Source organism: Varanus komodoensis, unplaced genomic scaffold, assembly GCF_004798865.1.
Source record: "Varanus komodoensis strain SLA01 unplaced genomic scaffold, ASM479886v1 scaffold20_3, whole genome shotgun sequence".
In the NCBI taxonomy this organism is placed as follows: Eukaryota; Metazoa; Chordata; class Lepidosauria; order Squamata; family Varanidae; genus Varanus; species Varanus komodoensis.
In genome coordinates, this window is record NW_025335588.1 from 154,043 (window position 1) to 176,889 (window position 22,847).

The 22,847-nt window shown below is 69.5% G+C and overlaps 1 protein-coding gene across 6 annotated transcripts in view; it reads left to right on the plus strand.

Annotated features, from left to right (window-relative positions):
- The window catches only part of MYO18A (myosin XVIIIA), a 65,772-nt gene that overhangs the window by 10,193 nt on the left and 32,732 nt on the right, over positions 1 to 22,847 (plus strand). For 3 of the 6 annotated variants that reach the window (XM_044430595.1, XM_044430590.1, XM_044430593.1), the window contains exons 2-14: positions 13,220 to 13,307; positions 13,678 to 13,787; positions 13,899 to 14,075; positions 14,182 to 14,392; positions 14,964 to 15,106; positions 15,737 to 15,837; positions 16,517 to 16,580; positions 16,874 to 17,018; positions 18,017 to 18,028; positions 19,396 to 19,569; positions 19,698 to 19,788; positions 20,031 to 20,223; positions 21,417 to 21,503. In XM_044430595.1, coding sequence (XP_044286530.1) covers positions 13,220 to 13,307; positions 13,678 to 13,787; positions 13,899 to 14,075; positions 14,182 to 14,392; positions 14,964 to 15,106; positions 15,737 to 15,837; positions 16,517 to 16,580; positions 16,874 to 17,018; positions 18,017 to 18,028; positions 19,396 to 19,569; positions 19,698 to 19,788; positions 20,031 to 20,223; positions 21,417 to 21,503 — 1,596 coding nt within the window. Of the gene's footprint in view, positions 1 to 12,042; positions 12,079 to 13,219; positions 13,308 to 13,677; positions 13,788 to 13,898; positions 14,076 to 14,181; positions 14,393 to 14,963; positions 15,107 to 15,736; positions 15,838 to 16,516; positions 16,581 to 16,873; positions 17,019 to 18,016; positions 18,029 to 19,395; positions 19,570 to 19,697; positions 19,789 to 20,030; positions 20,224 to 21,416; positions 21,504 to 22,847 lie in introns of all 6 variants that reach the window. The other 3 variants (XM_044430589.1, XM_044430592.1, XM_044430591.1) reach the window with 2 other exon arrangements.

A 22,847-nucleotide genomic window follows, 5' to 3' on the forward strand; every position in this document is an offset into this window, starting at 1 on the left:
CCTGGTGCTCTCCACAGGTCTTGGGCTGTGCCTTGGAACGCAGCTGGGAGCCGCTTGTGGAAGGCTGGCTGGAGGAGGGGGGCTTTGGGCCTGTTAAGGCAGCCCTAATTCTGGGCTGCGGCTTGAACCCGGCCTGCCTACTCTCAGCCCAGCTCCCCGCCTGCCTGGTCCAACGAGTGCGGAGGGCGGGCCATGCTCCGTGGCTCTCGGAGCCGGCGTGCGAAAGCAGCAGTGGCGCCAGCCCGGCTTTTCCCGGTGCATCCTTTGGAAAGCCGCCCGGAGATGTTTAGCATTGGGACGGCACAGAAGAGCTTTCGATAGATAGATAGATAGATAGATAGATAGATAGATAGATAGAACGAAGGGATGCTGAGGCAGAATCCGGGCCTTGACAAGAGAGCAGAGAAGCCCCGTGGGACCACCCGTGAGCCCCTCTGCCGGCGCGCCCCACGGATGCCCTGGCAGGTCGGGGGGCTCACTGTGCCGCCTGGTGGCAGGGCTGTTCTTGCTCCAGGCCTGCTTGACGGCTTCCCGCGTTCCCGCTTCTGGCCAGCAGGTGGCAGCAGCCGCACGGAGCGGGTTGGCTCTTCTGCTCCGAGGACGCTGGACCCGCCTTCCCCAACCCGGTGCCCTTCTGATGTATTGGGCTACAGTTCCCATGATCCCCAGAAAAGTTGCTGGGGGTCCTGGGAGTTGCAGTCCAAGACGCCGGCCGGGCACCCTGTTGGGGAAACCTGCTCAGGGTGGGGGGTCTGTTATTCCCATTCTGCAACCTGCCACGAAGCCTCGGGGTCATTGCCCCTCTCAGCGCCGTTTCACCCACACAAGTCCGTCCTTTGGCGAAGTCCTTGATTCGATTCCCTTCCTCCGTCGACAAAATCTCCGGACCGCCCTTCCACCCACAGCTCCTAGGAGCACTTACGAGAATGAATTAAAATACCATGCAAACGGCAGAAGGGCAGATCCTAAAACAGGGCCAGCAGGAGCGGAAAAGAAGCAAAAGAGGTTGCGTTAAACATGCCACATATCACAGTCAGCTTGGATGTACCTGAAATAATCCCACATTTTCCCGGTATTTGTCTTGGCCTCTGTTTTTGTCCTTCGAGTCGTCGTCGTCGCGATCGCAAGGAGCGGGTGATCTTTGCCATCTTCCCTCGTTGCATGGGTGATGCAGTCATATTAAATTGTGTTTCACAGGCTGTTGGAGCTGATGGGATGCCACACCGCCGGCGTCATTCCGCCCGTGTGTGCAAAGCAGCCGACTAAAAGCGATTTGCAGGTTTCATTACCGAGAATGACTGCTTTAGAGCTCAGCTCCCGTCGTCCTGCCCAGAGAGGCTGCTGAGAGAATATAGTAATTGAGCATGAGCATCTCGCGCATCGTTTTGACTAGAATTTGCTCCGTATGCACGTCCTGGAGCCGAATGCAGACCGTGGTGCATGTCTGTGCTGCTTTTGTAATCAGAACATGCTCAGGAAAAGGAAGGCATGAACCCACAGGGGCAAGGTGCGTGCATTTACATGTACCCAGGTGATGCGTCTTTGGGAACACGCCTGTGCAGCCACGCGTGATGTTTTGTGTGGAGAGAGAAGCAGTGCTCACAGCCGTGTGACTGGCCGGCCTTCCCATGCGGCTCTGGATGCGCCGCCGCGGCATCTGGATGCGAGAGCGCCCCCTCTTTCGGTGCAGCGGCCGGGAGCGGAGAGGTGGGGCTCGGTGCCGCCCCCTCACCGCCCCTGTCCTGAGCTGCGCCTCCCGCGCCCCAGGCCTGGCCCCCCGCCGGCACCCGTGCGCCTATTTCTGGAACATTCCTGTCAGCAGCTGGCCTGCGGAGCAGAGCTTCTGGGGCACGGGCAGAGCCGCGGCTCCCACCTCCTCCTGGGCGAAGGGGGCTGGCGGTCCTGCTCCCCCGGGGAGCGTCTCCGTACGCGCAAGCAGGGCTCAGCCTGGCCCAAAATACTGCGCGCGGGGCAGCTTGCCGTGCCCGGATTTTCCTCCCGGCGCCTCGCAGGAGGCCCCCGAAGGGCTTCTCCCGCGCGGCTGAGGCTGGGGAAGGCCTCCACGCAGCGGCTGTGGGCTCGCTTCCGCCCGAGGGGCACTGGCCGCCCCCTCCAGGGCTCTAGCCGGGATCGGGCGAGTGGATCGAGGCGAAGGCTATCGATGCAGCGGGTCCTTCGCTTCTGTGGCTTCCCGGGCGTCTGGCCGGTGTGTGAGCAGAGGCCGGGCTAGTCGGCCCAGCCTGGCTCTAGCCCAGCACAGCTCTTCTCTCACTCTGGTGCTTCCCGCGGGGCTGGTCGGGGTCCCGCGTTCCCCCAGGGGTCCCACGGAAGCTCTGAAATGGCCGCCAGCTCCCGCCCCCGTCTGCCCCCAGAGGCAGCAGGGCTTCGTTAGGCCTCGGCTGCCGTGTCTGCTCTCCAGCGATTTGCCTTGCCCGCGCGGAACGTCTCCGGGAATGAGGGCGGCCCCCTCTTTCCAGGGCTAGCGCTGCCACGTGGCTCCCCGCTTTGGACGGGGTCTCCCGTCTGCAGGGTCCCGTCCGCCGCGCCACGGCTGAGGAGCGCTCTCTGCGCCCCGTGGGGCTGCCCAGCTGGGTGTGAGCCGGGCCCCGGGGTGGCCGCTGTCCGTCAGCATGCCCAGAGGTGCGGACTGGCGCCTTTCACCAGGCGCCGGTCTCCTCCGAAATGCTCCTTTTCCCGGGAAAGCTGTGGCGTGGGTTGCTCTGCTCGGGGCCAGCCGTGCGATCTGCCGTGCGGCTTTCTCCGGGGAGCCGCGGTGCTGTTCAATTTTGAGTGGGAAGGGAGGCCGGAGATCACCCAGTCCAGGCGCCTCCTCCAAGACGGAATATGTCACACGGTTAAAGCAGCTGCGCCTCCTTCTCTTGGCAACTGCTCAGGAGTAGATCCCGCTCTGAAGACACCCGAGTGAGTAAGAATGTTCTTTGCGAAAGCTGCTCTCATCCTCCATCAGCAGCGGGGCACATGCAAAGTGCCATCTTGCAGTGACTCAGCGGGGCACGTGCAAAGTGCCATCCTCTTGCAGTGACTCAGCGGGGCACATGCAAAGTGCCATCCTCTTGCAGTGACTCAGCGGGGCACATGCAAAGTGCCATCTTGCACGGACTCAGCGGGGCACATGCAAAGTGCCATCCTCTTGCAGGGACTCAGCGGGGCACGCGCAGAGTGCCCTCCTTTCTTGAGGACTCAGCAGGGTGCAAATGCTCCCTGGCCAGGAGGCCGGGAGATGCAAAGAGGCAGCAGCCGCCGCCGCTCTGAAATACCAAGCCCGTGACCGGCCCTGCGCCCGGGGCCCGGTGCCTCCCCCGAATCCCTGGGGGCACTCGGTGGCTCCTCCGGAAGCCGGCCCCCGCGGCAGCCTCCCGGGCACACGGGCTCCGGGGCCAGTCCGGCGGGCACGGGGCTGCGAGCAGGTTGGCTTCCTGTGGTGCAGAAGCGCCAACGGTTCGGCTGCCAGACACCCACATCACTTCCTCCCCTCCCGGCAGCCGCCCTCCCCGCCCCCGGCCAGTGTGGCTTTCCCCTCGAGCAGCGGGCACCGCTCTGCCTGCGCAAGGCTGAGGGGCAGCTGGGAGCAGCCCCCCCCGCCCGTCTCACATTCCCGGCTATTTTTAGGCGGCCGCGGCGGCTCAGCTGTCCTCTGCCTCTGGCCGCCGCGGGGAAGTGGCCCTTGGCTCACCCATCGCCTTTCACTCGCTCTTTCTCCAACGGAAGCCCAGCCGGGGCACCCGTGCCGCCGCGGCCTCCCCCAGCGCTCGGTAAGGCCGCCGTTCTCCCCCAGGCGGGCTTCGCCAAGGGGGCGGCAGCTGGGGGGGTGGAGGCAGGGCCGGGCCGGGGGCCGCGTCCTTCGGCCCTCCAAGCGGGGAGGAGCTCGTGGCTTCCCGGCGGGACCCTCCCCGCTCGTCGCCGGGGCAGCTTTGCCGAAGTTTTCCTGCCGCCGGTTTGCGGGGACGGATCGGTTGCCTTCCGGCCACAAGGTCAGCCGAGCCTGGGTGGGGGGAGGCGTGTGGGGCCCCTTCCCCACCTGGCCGGTGCTTCCGGGAGGCGCTTGCTGGAGGTGGGCAGCTAACCCGATCCCTTTTCTCTCCCGCGCTGGGGGTCTCCGGGGAAGACCTGGCGCCCGCAGGGCTGGGGTGCTGCTGAAGACCCAGGGTGCGCCCCTCCCTGGACAGAAGAAGGCCTGCTGGGGCTGGGAGGGGGCGAGGCTGCTGCCCGGCCTTCCTTGTGGGGAGCGAGCGGGGGGCCCCGGGTCTCAGCCGGGGAAGGAACCGGGTGCCTGCTGCCCTCAGTGGCCACGCTGTGTTGCGGGCTCGGTGCTTGGGCCCGGCAGAGGGGCCCCTCCATTCTGTTTGAGCACAGAAGCCAAGCTTCTAGTCCTTAGGGGCTGTGGAGAGACATGCGCAAACAGGAAGGTGAGAGGGTCTGGTGGAATCGGCCGCTTCGTCACCCTGGGCGAGCGCCAGGGGCGGCCGGGAGTGAGGATAGCAGCTGCCTTGCTCATCCACCCATTTCAGCGCCGGCCGGGCGAGCTGCTCGGGCCGAGTGAATGCCGCACGGAGTCACGGCCTCAGAATAGCCGTGGAGGCGGATAGGCTCTCCCGTCGGGGGCACTGCGCCTTCCTGGCTCTGTAGCCGCCTGGCCGGGCACGCTCCCGGAGGCGGCCGCTCAGAGCGAGGGCCTTCATCCACGGCCTTCCGTCCCGCCGGGCTCCGCCGAACCCGGGTCGGCGCTGGAACCTGTGGATGCCGCCCTGGGCCGCCCTGCGTGTCTCCAGTCGAGAGCGTATGCAAGCCCTCGCAAGCGGTCGGGCGTCCTCCCCGATCCGGTGACCTGCAGGCGGACTACAGCGCCCAGCACCCCCAGCCGGCCCCGAGTCAGACGCCCCCGTCGGAGAGCCAAATCCCCGGCTGCGCAAAGGCGCCGGCGGAGACGCGGTTTGGGGCCACGGTGGCGGTTCACCCCGGGGGGGGGGCGATTGTGGGGTGTGCGCGCCATTCAGCGCTGGCCCTCCCCACGCGCCCCTGGGGCCGGGCGGGTGCGGGGGCCTGTGCAGCTCCTCCGGCTTGGGCTCTGGCTCGGAGCTTTTGCTCCTCGCGTGGAAACCGGAGCTGTTTCGGGGGTCACACCTGGTGTGATGGCCGAGGGACCTGGCGCACCCCTGGGGACGTTTACACGCACCCGTCCTTTGGGCCGCGCGGAGGCCGCTGCCGCCTGTGTCCTGTGCTCCCGTCGGTGAAGCGGCAAGGAGATTGCCACGGGGGCCGCTGGCCAGGGCTGGTCCTCCGTGCGGGAGCTTCGCCCACCCCTGCGTGTGGCGTCCGGCCGCGTTTCTCGGCATGCGCACCCCACAGGCGGCTCAGAGGGTGGCAGCTGGGGGAAGGGCCTTTTCCGTGGTGGCTCCCATCCCCAGAACAAGCTCCCTGCAGTGGCCCAACTGGCACCGGCTTTGCCGTCTTGTTGGCACCAGGCCATGGCAGCCCTCCGTGCAGAGGCCTTGAAGCTCTCCCTGATTATCCGGGGGCCCAAGGGGCTTATCCTGCGCGTCTCCTCCTTGCTGGGCCCTTTTGATTTATGGCGTTTAGAGTGGTTTTAAATGAGTTTTCGATTCTTCTTAACATCCTTGGGGTTGTGTTATTTGTATTCTATTTCATTGTTCTGTTTTGCACGTTTCATGTTCCTGTTTTGATGTTATTTGTATTCTGTTTCGTTGTTTTGGCTTGCACATTGTAAACGGCCGGGGAGGTTTGGCTCCCGGGCGGTCGAGCAAAGCAGTCCACGGGCACAACACCAACAGCCGCCCCTAAGTCTGAAGCCCCGTTAAAGCAAAGATGGCTTCCCCCACAGTGCACTTCAGCGCACTCGAGGGTTCTCCAACTAACTCCCAGCGCGCTAAAGATGCCGCCCGGGAGGGTGCTGGGCGGGAAGAGAATGGCAGGCCGCCGTGGGCCCTTAATTAAAGGCTGCGGAGCTCAAAGGGCGGAGCCGAGGCCGCCACAAGCCGACTGGCGGCCTTTGCCCGGGGAGGTGCCCTCAGAGGGGCTGAAGTCACCGCCCCCCCCCCCCGGCTGTCAGCCCCCTCGGCCTCGCAGGGTCCGTGCGGCAAGTGCCACCGAGGCACGTTCGACAGGCTGCGGGAGGGGAAACCACAGACTCAGAGGGCAGGAAGCGCTTTGGGTTCGAGCCTTGCCTTGCAGCGGGGAGGGTGTCCGCCCCGCTGAGAGCCGCTGGATGCCGGCCCTCGGCGTCCTCCCCTCGGCTGGCTCTGTCGGCAGCCGTGGGCCTCCGGCAAGAGGCCCGGCCCGGCCGGCCTCGCCACCTGCCGCCGTAACTTCCTCTCTCCCCCCTTTCTCCTCCTAGCCGGGGCTGCAGCCGCCCGACTCCGCACGGCCCGGCCATGGCCTTCTCATCGCGATTTGCATTCTGGGAGCAGAAGGGAAGTCTCTGCCGCCTGCATCTTGCCCCCCAGTTTCCCCGCACGGCACTTGGGCACTGGCGCATGTGCACGGGGCCGGCTCTCACCCGGTTGCGGCTGGGGGGAGCTGGCCCGGGGGAGACCCGGGGGGAGGGCCGGGGGCGAAGTCCCGGGCGCTGGCCGGCGCGGACGGGGCCGCTTCCTCCCAGCCCTCTGCACAGTGTGGAGTGACTCACCTGCGGGAGAACTCGCTTACTAACCTGCCACTCAGCAGCGCGGCCGCGCGGTCCCTGGGGGGCTCCTGGGGGGCAGAGGGTGCGTCCCCGGGAGAAGCGGGAGGTGGCCGGTGGGGGCCGCCCGGGGCTCGAGCGCCGCCAGGGCAAGGAGCGCAGGAGCCGGGCCTGGAGCAGGATTCCCCTGGGAGCCGGTGGGCCGGCGAGGCAGCCGAGGCTCTTCCGGCGCTGGGGGGCCGTGACACAGAGGGCAGTCCGACCCAAGAGCGGAAGGGCCTGGGCGGCCCCTCGCGGGACCCGCCGGTGGGTGGCCTCGGATCCCCGCGGGGACAAGGGCGCCCCACCGCCCAGTCGCGCCCCGAGAGCGGCCCCACCGGGGGTTGCGGGGGCACCCGAACCCCGTCCTGCTGGAATGCTCAGGCGCGCGTGTGTGCATGTGTGTGGGGGTGTGCGCACGCGCAGCAGTGTTCCCGCAGCACATGGGCTGCGCAAACGAAGCGTCGCCTCTCCTCTCCTCTCTTTACCTTCCCAGGTTAAGGACGAAGACAAAGCCTTGGGGGGCAGAAAGGACGAGAAGGAGGACGGGGCTGTAAGTCGCCTCGGGGCTGAGCGCGGCTTTTCCCGGGGCTGAGTTCGTGCACAGCGGGAGGCTTGCGGGCGGACTCTGTGGGCTCGTGTGCCGCCCGGGGGGTCTTTTGGTGGCCGGGCAGCTCGCCGGCCCATCGCTCGCGGGACCGTCGGGGTCCTGGAACCGTGGGCACGAAGGGGGATTCCTTGCAGCTCCTACACTGGAACCCAGAGCAGAGTTGTGTTGCCCCCCCAGGCCACTGAGGGGCTGGAAAAGGAGGGCAGGAGGGGCCGGGCCTGGGGGGGCAGGCGGGAGGGGGCAGAGGAAAGCAGTGGGGAGAGCGCTGGCACGAGCGGTCCCGGGCCGTGCCCCGAGTGGCGTGTCGGGCCAGATAGGGGTTGAGCTGCCGGTCTTGGGAGCCACGCGCCAGCCGGGTAAATTTAGACCCGGGACTTGCGGGGGGGGGGGGGGATTCCTCCCGTTATCGCTTGCGTGTTTTGCAAGTCTAAGGTCTCCTCTCCACCCCACACTGCCATTCGGGGCTTGCTGGGTAGCCGGAGACGGTGCGCCTGTCCGGATGAAAAGAGAGGCAGAAGGGAGGGAGGGTGGAAGGAAGGAAGGAAGGAAGGATGCTCTGTACGCATACAACTTCCTCACGGGAGGCTGGCACCGCTCCTGCCCCGATACAAAATATCCCCGCAGGCGAGAGTTGCCCCGGGCCTCATTGGGCTTCCCCGGAGGCGCAGCCTGTGATTCCAGCCCCGGCTTTCCAAGCCGCTCCCAGCGCTCGGCCGGAGGGGCCTGCCAGTGTTGGGGGGGGGCGCGTGTGTTGCCTCCCCACCTCTGCCGGGCCGGCTGCATGGCGCAGGCCGGAAAGCGATCGCCATGGGAAGATGCCCCCGATGAGCCGTGCCCTAGATCCGTGGGAACCGATCCGCCGTGAACAAAGCCGCTAGCCACCGGCTTCTCGGGGAGGGCAGGCCCCCTGCCCCCAGGGCTCCTCGGGTCCCAGCGCTGGCCGCAGCCTCCCGTTTCCTTTTGTCCGGACCCCCAGGGGGCAGCGTCAGCCCGGCTCCAGGCTCTGCTTTCAGGGCATGCCTGGAGCGCATCACTTGGGGGGCACGGGGGGAGGAGGTTGTTCTCGGGCCTGTGCCCGCGGGCGGATGCCCCCCCCCCCGCTCCCCGTAGCCATGCCAGCCCCAGGCTCGCTTTGGGGCCTCCTTTGTAGTCCCTCTGGCACAACGGTTCCCCCTTTGAAGACGTCCCGGGCCTTCCTTTCCTCTCCCCTGGGGGCTTCAGCAGGGGGCGCGAGGCGGGGGTGGGCCCACGCGAGTCTCAGGGGTCTGTCCACGGGCCCTGCGCCCCAGAGCGTTCGCTGCCCCCCCGTGCCCACGGCCAGTGCCCCGGGCCTGTCTGGCTCACCCCACCCCTCCGGGAAGTGCGCAGCATCGCCCGGCCCCCCACAGGCCCGGCAGCCAGCGAGGGGCCCTCCTGCACCGGCTGGCAGCGGCTGCTCGCCGTGGGGGCGCGGGCCGAGGCGGGAGGCCCCACGGGAGGGGATGTGGCCGCCCGCACCTGTGGGGGCCCCGGCTGGCCCCGCGCCCCCGGTAACGCCTCCCTCCGTCTGCCTGCAGCCGGCCGCCCCGAGCCCAGCCAAGGAGGAGTCCCCCAAGGGCCCCGGAAGAGCGAAGAGCCTGGAGCCACTGCTCAACGGGGCCCTGCACGGCCCGGGGGGGGCCCTGGGGGACGGCCCCCCGGCGCCGCCCTGTGACGATGTGCAGGGCCTGTCCCGGAAGCGCGTGGTGCGTGTCGTGCGCAAGGTGGTGTGCAAGGTGCTCCCTGGCGAGGAGCCTGGGGGCGCCGTGTCCCCCGAGCTGAGCGGCCCGCCGGGGGCCCCCCCGACGGCGCCCCCCCGCGTGCTGTCGCCACCCCCGCCGCCCCCGTCCTCGCTCAAGCCGGAGCCCCGGGAGGCGGCCCCCAAGGACGACCTCTCCGCGGGGCTGCGCAGCCTGATGTTGCGGGCCAAGGCGAAGGAGCGCCGGCCCCGCTCCCGGCTCCTCGAGAGGAGGGAGGCGGCGAAGTCCCCCGAGGCCCCGAAAGCCCCCCCTGCCGCCCAGGGGCCGCCTGTGGATGGCACGGGAGCGCTGACCCCCACGGCCCCACCTGCGAAGCCGGCAGGGCCCCCGGCGCGAGCCGAAGACCAGGTAGTGACGCTCGGCCCCGGCCTGGGGGCGCATCCGGGGCACGCATGGCTTGGCGCACCGCCCGGGAAGGGGGGCAGACCGGCATGGCGACGGCAGCACCCCCTGCACCCTCCTCCCCCAGTCTCGCGGCATGATGAACTCCCCCACAGTTTCCCCGCCTGGCCTCGGCCCCGCAAGCCCTGAGGAGGGCCCCGCATCTGCCTCTGGTTTGGTTTTGCCCGAATGCTAACGGTGTGCCGTGTGAGCGCGCGGTTAACTTAGTGTGGACGTGGACAGCCCATGGCGAGCCGAGCCGGTGGGCCAGCCAAGCACGTGCCGCCGTGTCCGTCTCTCTGGCCCCGTCCCGGCCGCTCTGGCGTGGGCAGCAGGAAGCCCCTCCTGGTGGGGACCCGTCCAGGCGGCCTCGGCTGCGGGCAGCAGAGAACGGAAATAATCATCGGGGTGACGGTGATGGAGCCCCCCGGCGTGCTCCGAGGTGGCGCCAGGTGGGGCTAGCCAGGCTGAGCCCGCGAGGCACCTGGCTCCGCAGCATGATGCCTGTCTCCCCCCGGGCCTGAGCCCTGTCCAGCGGCGGGCACAGCCTTGGGGCTTGGCGTGTGTGTGTGGCGTGCCTTGCTGGGGGTCACAAGCCGCACGTGACCCCTCCTGCTTGACTCTCCCAAGGAGAAGCCCCCGCCGTCAAAGCCCGCGGAGAAGCCATCGCCTTCCGGAGAGGCCCCCGTCCGTCAGGTGTGTCCCGCGGGTGAAGCTTCGCTTTCTCGGCGCCGTGTCGGCTCGGAGCCTGGGGCGCAGGCTGGGAACGGTGCCCCGTGCCCGGAGGGCGCCTTGCTGAGACGCCGGTGGCTCAGCCGGCTGCGGGGACTCGTTTCCACTCCTGGGCCGGCGGGGGTTGTGGCTCCGTGCAGGCCGTCCGCACACGAGGCTGCGTTTTGCTCGGAGGGTCTGTGGGGCCACAGTCCCCGCGGGGGGGGGAGGCGTTCTTGGCTTCCCTCCCGCCTGGCGGAATTGCTGCAGAGTCCCTGGCAGGGCAGCGCCGGAGGGGAAGCATGCGCTGCCCAGAGCAAGCTTTCGTCCCCGAAAAAGCCGCCCCGTGGGGGCACCTGGGCTGGCTTGGCACGGTCCCCAACCCGCCTGCGGGCGGCTTCCTTCCGCGTTTGTCCAGCTCAGTCCTTGTCACACTTCTGGCTCCAGAGCAGTTGACGCGTGCAGTCGGCGATAATTCTAATGATAACCTAGAGGTTACATGGTTATTTTAAACATTTCGCACACCTTAAACCCACCCACCCACCCAGGAAGGCACTGCCGTTCCCCTCCTGCAGTGGGCAAGGAAGGTGCGCGGCCCAAATTCCCGTTCTCCGAGAGAGAAAGAGGCGTCCTTTCCGTTCTCTGTGCGCCCCTGGGACTTTCACACTGGGGTGCTGTGCGTGAACTGAAACTGGTCTCAAACCGTTCACACCTGGGGCCTGTGTTTCCTGACATTTCTTGGCACTTTGGCGTATTTTAACTCAAGAAATCGGGAAAGTGGGAAGGGGGGAGTTGCTGGGCGCCTCCATGTTGGGGGAATGTGGTTCCCCCAGCTGTGCTGGCCTGGGGGGTGCCGGGAGAAGCCGCCCTCAGCACCTGGATTGATGAAGCGGCTCTCCTTGGCCAGCGCCTGGATCAGGCGAAATCTCCAAAAACGTGTCCCGAAGCGCTTGGAGGCACTTTTCCCTGCATCAAATCCTAAGAGCGTTGTTTGTTTTAGTAATCCCAGGAGTAGATATTTGATTCTGTCCTCACTTAACAGTCACCGCTGTTGAATCTCGGATTTGAGGCATTTGCAAACATTGAGGGTGGGTGTCGCCATCTCACCTGAAAACAGTTAAACCCTTCCAAAATGTACCGCTCTCTTGTCGAGAGACAAATCCGCCAGCCGCAGGGGGTGCGGATAAGAGCGCCTCTCCCAGATTTATCCCCTGAGCGTGTCTGTAGACCCTCGTTAGCCTGTCGTGATTAAGTTGCATTATCGGGCTCTCCGGATCCCAGTCTTGTGGCCGCTTGGGCGTCCCCGGCTGGTGTGTGCCTTTGCGCCAGCGGCGTGTGAGCCGGCCCGGCCCGGCCCGGAGGGGCCCCGGGTTGGGGGAGGCCTCCGCGCGCCTGGGGGGCCCTCCCTCGGCCGTGCCTTTCTCCGCCCGAGGCTGGCACCACGAATGATCCCCGGTGCACTCGACGGATCCCGGCCAGGTCCGGGACGCGGTCCCACAGGAACGACGGTTTTGGCCTGGCTTTGCAGTTGCGCTGGCGTTGCGCATCATTGCTCCCTGCCCAGGGCCCTTCTCACTGCTCGGGCGGGAGGGGGCCAGCAGGGCCCCTGGGCCCCGGTTACGACGCAGCCCCTCCCCGGTCCTCCCACGCCGCCGCCTTTCCGGACAGCGGGTCGGGCCCGGCGGGGGGACTGGGGAGGCATGCCCGTTGCCTGCGGAAGGAGTTCCCGGGGGCCTTCCGCCTCGTCCCCCCTTCGGTGTCTGCGGCCCGCCGAGGATTCCCGGGGGGACGCCCCCCGCCCCGCCGCCGGGCCCTCGGCCGCGCGTCTGACCTCTCTCTCTTCTCTCCTTCACCCGCTGCGCCAGCCGGAGCCTGCGACCCCCACGGCTGCTCCTGGCCAGGTACGGTACCCCGGCGCGCCGGACCTCCCTGCGTCTCCCTCCTGCCTCTGGGCCGGTGTTTGTGCTCGCGCCTCCTGCTGGAGTGTAAGGCTTTCTTCACCCCTCGTGGCTCGCCGGGCCTGCCGCCCCCTTTCCGTCGCCCGTCCGCGGGGGGCCACTGGGGGGCCATTGGGGGGCCATTGCGTTGCCGCACCTCTCCCGGGGCCGCCGCTGCCACCTGCTCGGAAGGACCGAGGGCACCTGCTCTCGGCCCCCAGAAGCAGCTGGGTGCTCCCCCAAACATATTTGCGCACCGTCTCAAGCCAGAGGGCTTTGGTTGTGGGGGGGCCGGACCCAGCAGGGGAAGGGCCCCCCCCGCGGGGGTCCAGAGTCCGCCCGGCCGGGTATCAGGACGGCTCCTGAGCTGCGCCAGCCAGGTTTCTCCTGCCGCTCGTCGCTCGTTCGTGCTGGCAATGTGTGCAGCTCCATGCGGGAAGCCCTGCTCAGGAGGGTCCCTGCCCCGAGGAGCCTCCTGAGCGGCAGGAGGGGAGCGGCTGCGCGGCAGAGGTGAGGCAGGGTGCAAGGTGCAGGACCCAGGCCAGCTGGTTCCGGACTTGTCGTGTGAGGCGTCCGGCGGCCCCACACAAGGAAGGCTGGGGAAGAGGCCCGGGGGTCCCGCTGCAAGTTGGGGGGGAGAAGAGCGCTGTGGAAGGAGGGGGCAGGCGCGAGTGGGCCCTCTGTTCAGCACTCTGCAGCGGGGGGGTGGCCGGGTGGCCTCTGGGGGGGTGTGGAGAGGAGCCCCTCGGTCTGCGGGCGTGGGTGCACATAAGTTCTTTGGCAGAGACCGCACTCTGCGCGTGGTTGTGGGATGCTTTTCCTGAGCGGAGAGTTGAACCCTGGACCCACACCCCGGGGCTGTGGGGTGGGCCTGGGACCCCCGTAACAGAATCGATCCCGGAAGGGCTTCTCTCCTGATTGCATGTATACCCCCCTTTCCCACAAGGGGGCTCCCGTGGTCTTCACAGCAGCCCTGCGAGGTAGGACAGGTAGGCCAGAAACCGGCCCCAAAGCACGTGCAGGGGAGGCAGAGCCCTGCCGCGCCTGGGAGGGGCCGTGCAGTGACGTCTCCACTCTTGTCCCCCCCCACAAACTTGCCCCCCAGGCCAAGACGGAGGAGCAAATTGCTGCCGAGGAGGCCTGGTACGAGACCGAGAAAGTATGGCTGGTTCACGCCGACGGCTTCTCCTTAGGTAAGCGAAGGCCAGGCGCCCGCTCCGCTCGGGCCACCAGGGGGCAGCAGCGCCTCGGCTCTGCACCGCCCCCCCCCCCGTGAGCCCCCTGGCCTGTGTGGCTGCCCTGGGTGCCAGCGGGTGCCGGGGCCGGACGGGACCCGGCAGCCAGTCCCACAGCTTCCGCGTCACGGCGCCCAGGCGGCGGGCTGCTTCCGGCGATCGGCGTTCGGCCGCCGTGCCCCGAGACGAGCCTGGGGTGGCGGGGCGGCCGGACCCCCGAGCGGCCTCTGCTGCCGGGGCTCGCGCGGCGCAGGCGGGAATCTGAGCCGGCGGGCCGGGCCAGGGCGCCCCCCGCCTGACCTCCGCGTCCCGCGTTCCCGTCCCGCAGCCAGCCAGCTGAAGCCGGAGGCGGCCGGGCTGCTGCCCGAGGGGAAGGTTAAGGTCAAGCTGGACCACGACGGGGCCGTGCTGGAGGTGGACGAGGACGACGTGGAGAAGGTAGGGGCGGGCCGGGCCGGGCGGGCGGGTGGGTGGGTGGACGGGTGGGTGGGCCGGCCGGCCCCGGGGCTCGCGGCCCCGGCCCACCTCTCGCGCCGCTCTCGCCCCCAGGCCAACCCGCCCTCGGTGGACCGCGCGGAGGACCTGGCCAGCCTCGTCTACCTGAACGAGTCCAGCGTCCTGCACACGCTGCGCCAGCGCTACGGCGGGAACCTCGTGTACACGTACGCCGGGCCCAGTATGGTGGCCATCAACCCGCTCAGCGCCCCGTCCATGTACTCCGAGAAGGTGAGCGCGGCGGCCGGGCGGCCCGGGCCGGCTCCGGCTCCGGCTCCGTGGCCGAGAGGCCGGGGTCCTGCCTCCCACGCTGAGGCCGTGCCTCCCCCCCCCGCAGGTGATCCACATGTTCAAGGGGTGCCGCAGGGAGGACACCTCGCCCCACATCTACGCCGTGGCCCAGGCCGCCTACCGGGCCATGCTGATGAGCCGCCAGGACCAGGCCATCGTGCTGCTGGGCAGCAGCGGCAGCGGCAAGACCACCAACTGCCAGCACCTGGTGCAGTACCTGGCCACCGTGGCCGGCGGCTCCGGGAAGGTCTTCTCAGGTGGGTGGGCGGCCCCGGGGGCCGTGGGGGGCGGCGGAGCCCTGGGCCTGCCTGTCGAGCCAAGGGGTGCCCCCGGTCGGGACGATGCTGGCCCCCGCCCGGCATGGGGGAGCCACAGGGCCCCTCCGAGGCCGCATGCCGGAGGCTTTTCCGCATTGCCCAGAAGTGGCATCTTAAGCGGGGGCTCTGCCACAGAGCCGCCGGCCAGCCCCAGCCCCCTAGGATAAGTTTCTGGTCCTCATGGTTCTGAGTGATGAGCCAGGGAAGCCACCCATGGCAAGCCGGGCCCCGTGGCCAGTCTGCTCCAGGAGGGCCAGTCGCAGGCCAGCATGCCCCGACCAGCCCATGCCGCCCTGGGGGGCCCCTGGCCGGGCTGCTGCAGCTCCCCTTGTGCTCCGGGGGTGCCGTGGGGGGCTCCGTCCGTCCCCTCGCGAGCCAATTCGTGCTGCCGGCGGCCGGCGGGGCCCCGCTCGCTCCCCTCCCCACCCGGCGGCACGCAAGCAGGTGCCTTCCGGCTGCGCACGCTCCCCCGCCGAGCCCCCCGGCTGCAGCGCCCCGCTTGTGCCCGCAGTGGAGAAGTGGCAGGCGCTGTACACCGTCCTCGAGGCCTTCGGCAACGCCGGCAGCTGCCTGAACGGCAACGCCACGCGCGTCTCGCAGATCCTCTCGCTGGACTTCGACCAGGCCGGGCAGGTGGCCTCCGCCTCCGTGCAGGTGAGCCCGGGCCAGGTGCCGCCCCCCGCGCTGGCTCTTTCTCGGCCTGCCTAGCGAGCGGCCTTGGTTGCGCCCTCTCCGTCCCCGCGTCCCCCTCCCCCTTTCTGCTTCTCGCGTTCTCCTCCTCCCGTCCGTCTGCCTAGCCGTCTGTTTGGGTCTCTTGGTCTCGCTCCTCCGCCGGCTTCCCGTCTTTCTGGCTCGTCTGTGTCCGTCCCTCTCCCTGCCTCTCTCTTCTCCATCTTTGCGTTCTGCCTGGCTCGGTCCGTCTTTCCTCGCCCTCCTGGGAATCCCTGGCTGCAGACCCTCGCAAGAGCCCCGGGAAGCCCTCCCGGCCGGAGCGCTCTGCAGGGATGGCGGGGGCAGAACACCGCTGCAGGGGCCCCGGGAAGCTGTCCCCCCCCCCCCCGGGGCAGCAGCGGCCATCCTGGGGTCCCGCCGGGCTCTTGGCTGACCCTCCCTGGGGCCGCTCTGTACATCCGCATTGCCTCTCCCGGCCCCTCAAGGGGGAGGGCTGTGCCAGGGCCCGCCCCACTGCTCCGCTGGGCAGCCCTGGGGGGTCCGTGAGGCCGGTGGGAGACCCCCAGGCCCTGCCCTAAGCCCTCCCTTCTCCCTTCCTCCGGCGCCCCGCAGACCATGCTGCTGGAGAAGCTGCGTGTGGCCAAGCGCCCCGCCGGCGAGGCCACGTTCAACGTCTTCTTCTACCTGCTGGCCTGTCCGGACAACGCCCTCCGGTAAGACGAGGGGCCCAGCCGGCCGGGCCCCTGGGGGGCGCAGCCCGGCACCCCGCGGGAAGGCGGGTGGGCGAGGGTGGCCGGACCGCGTGTGCCGAGGGGCCCGGCCTGGCGTTCCTCAGATGGGGTCCGGCCCGGGCCGAAGGAGGCCTCTCCTGGAACGGATGCGAGGTGGCGTCCCACGGGGGCCGTAAGGCCGTCGGGTCCAAGACCCTGCCCCGTGCGGGACTCCGCAGCCCAGCATCCCTGGCAGAGGGCCGCCTGCTGCCCCCTGATGGCCTCCAGCACCAGACAGCCTGCAGGATGCCCTGGTCCCGGCTCCACGAAGGTGTTGGGGCTGATGGGAGCGCACAGCTGAGCAGCGGCCTCCGCGGGGGGTCGGAGGCTGGCCTCTTGCAGGGCGCTGGGTGGACCTTCCCGGGAGGGCTTCCCAGGCCGAATCCAGTTTCGGGGCTGTGCCCCGAGCTGGGCTGTGTGGCCCGGCTCTAGGCCCAGAGGTGTGGAGGGCGCGTCCCCACCTAGGAACGGCCCCCCCACCTGCCTGCCTGCCTGCCTGGGCCGGCGGGCCGTCGACCAGGGTGCAAAGCGGGCTTGCTCCGCCAGGGCCTGGCCCCGCGGGGAGGGTGAGGCGGGCCGCGTTGGACCCGATCCGCCCTCAGCCGCCTCCTCCGCTTCGCAGGACGGAGCTGCACTTCAGCCACCTGGCCGAGAACCACGTCTTCGGGATCGTGCCCCTGTCCAAGGTAACGCCCGCGGCGCCCACGTGTCTTGGCCCCGGCCGGCCTCGGCGAGGGTGGTGCGCACGGAGGCGGCCGCCCCAGAGCCCCCCCGGGACTTGTGGCCCCCCCCCATGGGGCAGCCGAAGGGAAAGGCCCCGGGGGGAGGCAGGGGGCTCCCCGTTCCCAAGGATTCCTCTGACTGGCAGCGCACCTGGCTGGGGTAGGCAGAAGGCTGGTGGGGGGCATCGCGCGGTGCCCGGGGCTTTGGAGCGGGCCCCTGACCCCCCCCCCCCGGCTTTTCTCTGCCCGGGCTGCAGCCGGAGGAGAAGCAGAAGGCGGCGCAGCAGTTCAGCAAGCTCCAGGCGGCCATGAAGGTCATGGGCATCTCCGGCGAGGAGCAGAAGGCCTTCTGGCTCGTCCTGGGGGCCATCTATCACTTGGGAGCTGCGGGGGCCACCAAAGGTAAGAAGCCAGGCGGCGGGAATCGCTCTGCGGGGTGCGCCAGGCGCAGCCGGGCTCGCCTTACTCATTTAATTCAAGCATTTGCACCCCTCGCTGTGGTCGGAAAGGGTCGCCATGTGGCTCAGGAGTGAGCAAAACGGTCAGGCTTGCAGTGTTAAGAGCCAGTGCCCGAAATGGGGTCGCGTGTAGAGGAAAGGACTGTGGGGCGGGAAGAGGAAAGCAAGCGTGCTCCGGGCTCGGTTCTTAACGTTCACTAAGTTCCTGCAGAGGCTGGTCTGGGTGGAGGGAGCCGAGTGAGGGGGAAGGGGCCGGACAGAGCTGGCCTGTGAGCCGAGTGTCCCCCTCTCCCTTGGCTGCCAGAGCGGCCCTGATAAAGGGGGGCAAGTAGCTTCACGCCCGCTTCTTGTCCAGCTTGTGGGCACCTTTATTCCACTGGTGCTTGCATCCTGCTTCCGTTCGCTTTTAAAGCGGACGACTGCACCAAGAGCACGGGGGGCATTTTGGGGGTGGGGGGTCTGTCTGTGCCACTCGAATTGTAGTCTGAGGGCAGAGCCTTGGGCTTCCCCCTGCCCCCCGCTCTTGACCCCAAAGGGAAAAGCTGCTCTAAACCAGAAGCAGGGCGTCTGTTTCCACCCACAGCGGCCAGGAGAGGGCAGCCCAGCCACCGGGCGCAGCTCGGGGCGGCTGCTGTCTGAGGGGACGGGGCGCAGGGGCGCTGGAGTCCTGCCTGGGCAGTGGGGGCGGGTCGCAGCCGCTTGCTAACACGCATGTGCGCACAGTCTAATATTCCACGTGTGCCTGCGGGGGCCCGAGTGTGTGAATTGTCCCTGGGCCGGACACGGACACGGAGACGAGGCAGGCTGGCTGGCGGGGCCCCCAGCAGCCCCCCGGATCTGCGCCTGGCGCCAAACGGAGCGCCCACACGTCGCACGCGGGGGGGCGTCTAACACCCTCTTTCTGTGTTTGCATGCTGCATGCTGCTGTCTTTGTTCCCGCAGACGCCGACGAAGGTAAAGCTCTTCCCCACTTGGTTCCCCAGCGGACCCCCTGTCTGTCTCCCCCCTGCCTGTCCCCCCCAGCCCCACGCACCCCCTCCACCTCGCTGCCCGCCACGCCCTGCTGCATCGGGCTGGTTTCGGGGCCCGAGGCCCGCTCTGGCGGGGGCGTGTGGGCCCTGCCTTCAGCCCCGCTTCTCTGAGGGGCTCCTGCGCCCCCCCACGTGTGACGTGGTCCGCGGGGAGCGGGTCCTCAAGCAGGGCTGCCCAGCGGCCCACCCAGGGCCCCCACGCCACTGGGCCGGCCGGGCTGGCAGCCCTGTGTGGGCGGAAGGACTGCAGGAGAACGCCTGGGCCAGGCTTCCGAATTGAATGGGGGGGGGGCGCTTTGCACGCCAGGCTGGGGCTCAGCCCCCCGACCGAGGCCGCTCCTTGCCAGGTGCCTCCCGGTCTCGCGGCTCTTGAAGGCCCGGGGAGGGATCGGCCCTGGGCAGCTTGCAGTCCTTGGCCCTTCGGTGGGCTTCCCTGCTCCCCAGGCCCCTCCTTGGCCTCGGGAAATGGCCTCTGCAGGCCGGTGGGCCGGTTCTTGCCCCGTCTCCCTGGCAGAGATGAAAGGAAGAGGGCTGTAGGCCACGGGGGGAGCCCTCCCCGGCGGACTGGAGACTCCCTGCAGAAAGAGCCGGGCTGTGCTGCAGAGTGGCAGCCTTGCCCTGGAAATAAGCCAAGGTTCCACTCCTCATGGTTCGGAGGAAGGGGTCGATCTCAATAGGAGCTTTGGCACCTGCCTGGCTTCAGTCAGGCCCGGGGGCAGTTAGCCAGGATGGGCCACCCTGGCTGCGGGATTCGGGCAGGCTCCGGGCTCCCTGCCAGCCACGTTTCCTGGCCCTCCTGGGAGGAGCGAGACGCCGTCTTCTCATGCGGAGAGGATCCCCGGGCGGTGCTGCGGGGGGGTGCCCCCCACGGGGGGTCCCCGGCCCTCACCCCCCTGTTCCCCAGCCTCCTGCCGGCGAGGCAGAGCGAGGGACACTTCCCTGCGGCTTCCCCCCCGCCACGGAGCGCCTGGCACGAGGCGTTCAGCGGCCGACCCCAAAGCGCCCTCCTCAAATCCCTAAGTGCATTCTCGTTTTGCCGGCCCTCCCCGGCCCCCTCCCTCCGCACACTCATGGCGCGCCGCAGGCAGAACAATGGGGCCGGGCGCCGGGTCCTGGGGCAGCTCTGATACAGCGCAGCCCCCCGCCTACGGGAGCCGCCCTCCCTCTGCGGCTCTCCTGCGGAGACTCCGGGGGCCGCCCTCCTCCGGGGGTTCCTCTGTGTGTGTGGGGGGTGCTGGGCTGGCCAGGGAAGCCCCCCCCCCCGGCCCTGACCCCGTCTCTCGATTGCAGCCGGGAGGAGGCAGTTCGCGCGCCACGAGTGGGCCCAGAAGGCCGCCTACCTGCTGGGCTGCTCCCTGGAAGAGCTCTCCACGGCCATCTTCCGGCACCAGGCCAAGGGGGCCCTGCAGCGGTCCACCTCCTTCCGCCAGGGCCCCGAGGAAGCCGCGCTGCCTGACGGCTCAGGTGCGTGCCCCCCGCCCCGGGATGCCGAGCCCCGGTGCCCCTCAGCCCCGGGCCCCCCGCCCCGGCCACGCTCCAGGTGCCGGGCTCTTCCCGGGCCTTCACCGCTCGGCGCGCTCCTCTGTCCCCAGGCCCAAAGACGTCCGCCCTGGAGTGCCTGGAGGCCTTCGCCTCGGGCTTGTACTCGGAGCTCTTCACGCTGCTCATCTCGCTGCTCAACAGGTACGGCCGGGCCGGGGCGTCTTCCTCCCCCGGCCGGGAAGCCCCCTCCCCTCCCTGCCGCGGCCGGGGGGCTTGGCAAGCCCCGCCGGCACAGCCAGCCCTCCCGGCCGAGCGCGCACGGCCAGGGGCGCTCTCCCCCCGCGAGAGGTCCCCACTCGCCTCCCGCACCCCCGTTTCCACGCGGGTGTTCCTGGCCGGGGGGGGGCCGGGGCGGCCCCGACTGACCGCTGCCCCCCCGCCAGGGCGCTCAAGTCCAGCCAGCGCTCGCTCTGCTCCATGATGGTTGTGGACACGCCGGGCTTCCAGAACCCCGAGCTGGCCGGCCGGAGCCGCGGCGCCACCTTCGAGGAGCTGTGCCACAACTACGCGCAGGAGCGGCTGCAGACGCTCTTCCACGAGCACAGCTTCGTGCGCGAGCTGGAGCGCTACAAGGAGGTAGGGCCGGCCCAGGGGGCGCGGCGGGGCCCGAAGGTGGCGGGGGTCCCCCTTGCAGGGCCAGGAAGGGCCAGCCCCAAGGGGCCGTTAGGGTCCCCCTCCTGCCCCGCTAACCCTCCTTCCGCTCCGCCTCCTAATCGAGCCCCCGTAGAATTAGGCACCTGGCCCGAGGGGCCCCCCTTAACCCTCATCCATAGTTTCTGATCCGGGCGCGGGGGCTTCCGTGGGACCTCCCCTTCCTCCTCCTCCTCCTCCTCTGCTGCTGAAGTCGGGCCGGGTCGAGCCGCTCTGGGTCTGCCTTGCCCAGCCTGTCAGCCTGTGGGACACGTCGGACTGCAGCTCCCGGCATTCCCTGTCGGCGTGCCCGCCGGGGATGATGGGTGCCACAGTCCGGCACATCCGCAGAGGGGCGGCGTGGTTGGTCTTTGCCCCAGACGGCCGCCCGGCTTCCGCCTGCCACTGTCCTGGGCCTCCCTCTTTGGTCTTCCCAAATCTGCGGGAACGGCGGGGAAACCGGGACACGTCCAAGCGCCTGAACCTCTCGGCACCCGGGCGGACAGCTGCCTCGGTTTCTCTCCCGTTCCCCTCGGACCGCCCCAGAGGCGATGGAGCCCCCATCCGGGGCCTGGCTGCACTGGCGTGGCCCTCTGTGCCTTACCTCCCTCTAGGAAGGGCCCTGCCCTGACAGAGGGGCACCCCCGTCCCCGAGTCCCCTCTGGGCACCTATTTGGCACCGGAGTCCAGCCCAGAGTGCTGGGCAGCAGAGCGGGCTCCACGGGGCCTCGTCTCCCAGCTGCTCTCGGCCATTCCAAGCGCTCGGACGTGTGCAGCCCCCCATCCTGCGGGGCAGGCCTGGGCCGCCCTCCCCCTCCCACCAAGCAATTCCATTTTGCCCCCCTGTGCACGGACGGCGGGGGGCGAGCCCCGTCCTGCCGCCCGGCGGCCCCTTTGCGGCCCGTCGTCCAGGAGCGCTTGGGACCGGGCGGTGGGGCCAACCCAGGGAAGCCCCTGCTGCACGGGAGTGACCCCCGCAGATCCCCCCCGACTAATGCACTCACCACCTTTCCTGGCTCGCCTCTCCCCCCACTCCTCTGTCTGCCCGTCCATCTGTCCGTCCGTCTCTCTCTGCCTCTGGGTGCCTTTAACTGGACTCTGTAGCCACTAATCCGTCCTCCTCTGTCCGTCCTCTCTAGGAAAACATAGCGCTTTCTCTAGAGGCCCTTGAGCCCGGCCACTCGGGCTCAGTAGCCACAGTAGACCAAGCGTCCCAGCAGGCTCTGGTAAGCTGCATGCAGGGCTTTCCGGGGGGGCGCCGCCCTCCGCCGCTCCCTCCTCGCGCCCCCCAGGCCGCTGGCCCCTGGGGGCCGGCACGTCACCGCCAGGAGCGGGGGGCGCGGGGCTGCGAGCTCCTTGGCCGGGGGCGCCCGAGCATGTGGCGATGGAGCCTGGGACCGCAGCGTGTGGGGCGGGCGGCATGGTGTGGGGCGAGGGCGCTTTGGCCGTGGTGCCGGGGAGCCCCCCTCGCCCGGGCTCTCTGCGCGTTCTCATGGGACAGGTGGCCTCCGCCGGCTGCGCGGCGCCAGGGGAAGTCACGGGCTGGGGGCTCTGGGGAGCAGGGCGTGGCGGCCACGGCCCCCGTGAGGCTGCCCCGGGGCAGGCCGGCCCGTGCCCTGCCGGGGACGTCCCCTGATTCGGGACCTGGGCGGCTCCCCCGCCCTGCTCCCCAGAGCCCCCCAGAAGCCACGGCCTGGCTTCTTTGGTGCCCCAGGCGACCCGGCGGCCCCCCGGGCTCCCCCGGTGCCCTGGACAGGTCAAGGTGCTGCTCTTGGAGCATCTGCAGCGGGGCCCTCCGGGGGCTGGGGGTCTTACGAGCGGCACGCGTCCCCGGCCTGCCCCCTGCGCGGGGGCACGCAGGTGGACGGGTGCCGTGCCGGGGAAGCTGCTGCCGGCGCCTTCTGGGCTGAGGGAGCGGACCCACTCACTGCCGGGAAGGCACCTCGGCAGAGCGTTGACGCTTCCAATTAGCCGGTGCTAACGAGGAGGAGAGAGCACCGGCTCCAGGTGGGGAGGGGGCTGCCAGGGCGAGTTAGGGCCCCGCTCTGATCTGCCTGGCGAGCCGGAGGCAGGCCTGAGCGCGAGGGGGAGGACGGGGTCCCGGCCCCGGCCCCACCGCCCCCTCACTCCCAGGCCCTTTTGGCTGCCCCCAACCTGGCCCAGACGCGCAGGCGGGCCTGGGAACCGCGCCGGATGGGCTCCTGTGGCGCTGGGCGCTTCCCCGGCCAGCGGAAGGCTAGACCTGGCCTCTGCCTGGGGCAGCCCGTGCCTCAGCCAGCCACTTCCCCAGCCCTCCCCAACCTGGCGCCCTCCGGATGCGCCAGGACTGCTGGGCTGGGGCATGCTGGGAGGCGCAGCCCAAGAAGTCTGGAAAGTGCCGGGTTGGAGGCGGCTGGCCTGCGCCTCCGTAGCTTCTTCCCCCAAATCGGCTGGGCCACGGAGCCACGGGGGCTGGGGGGCCGCGGGAGTTGTGGGTCGGCCGGTGGCGCAGGCTGAAGAGACAGGAGCGCCGCTTCTCTCGGCCGGGGAGGGCCGGCTTTCCCCTTGCCGGGCCGGCTCTGGAAAAACTT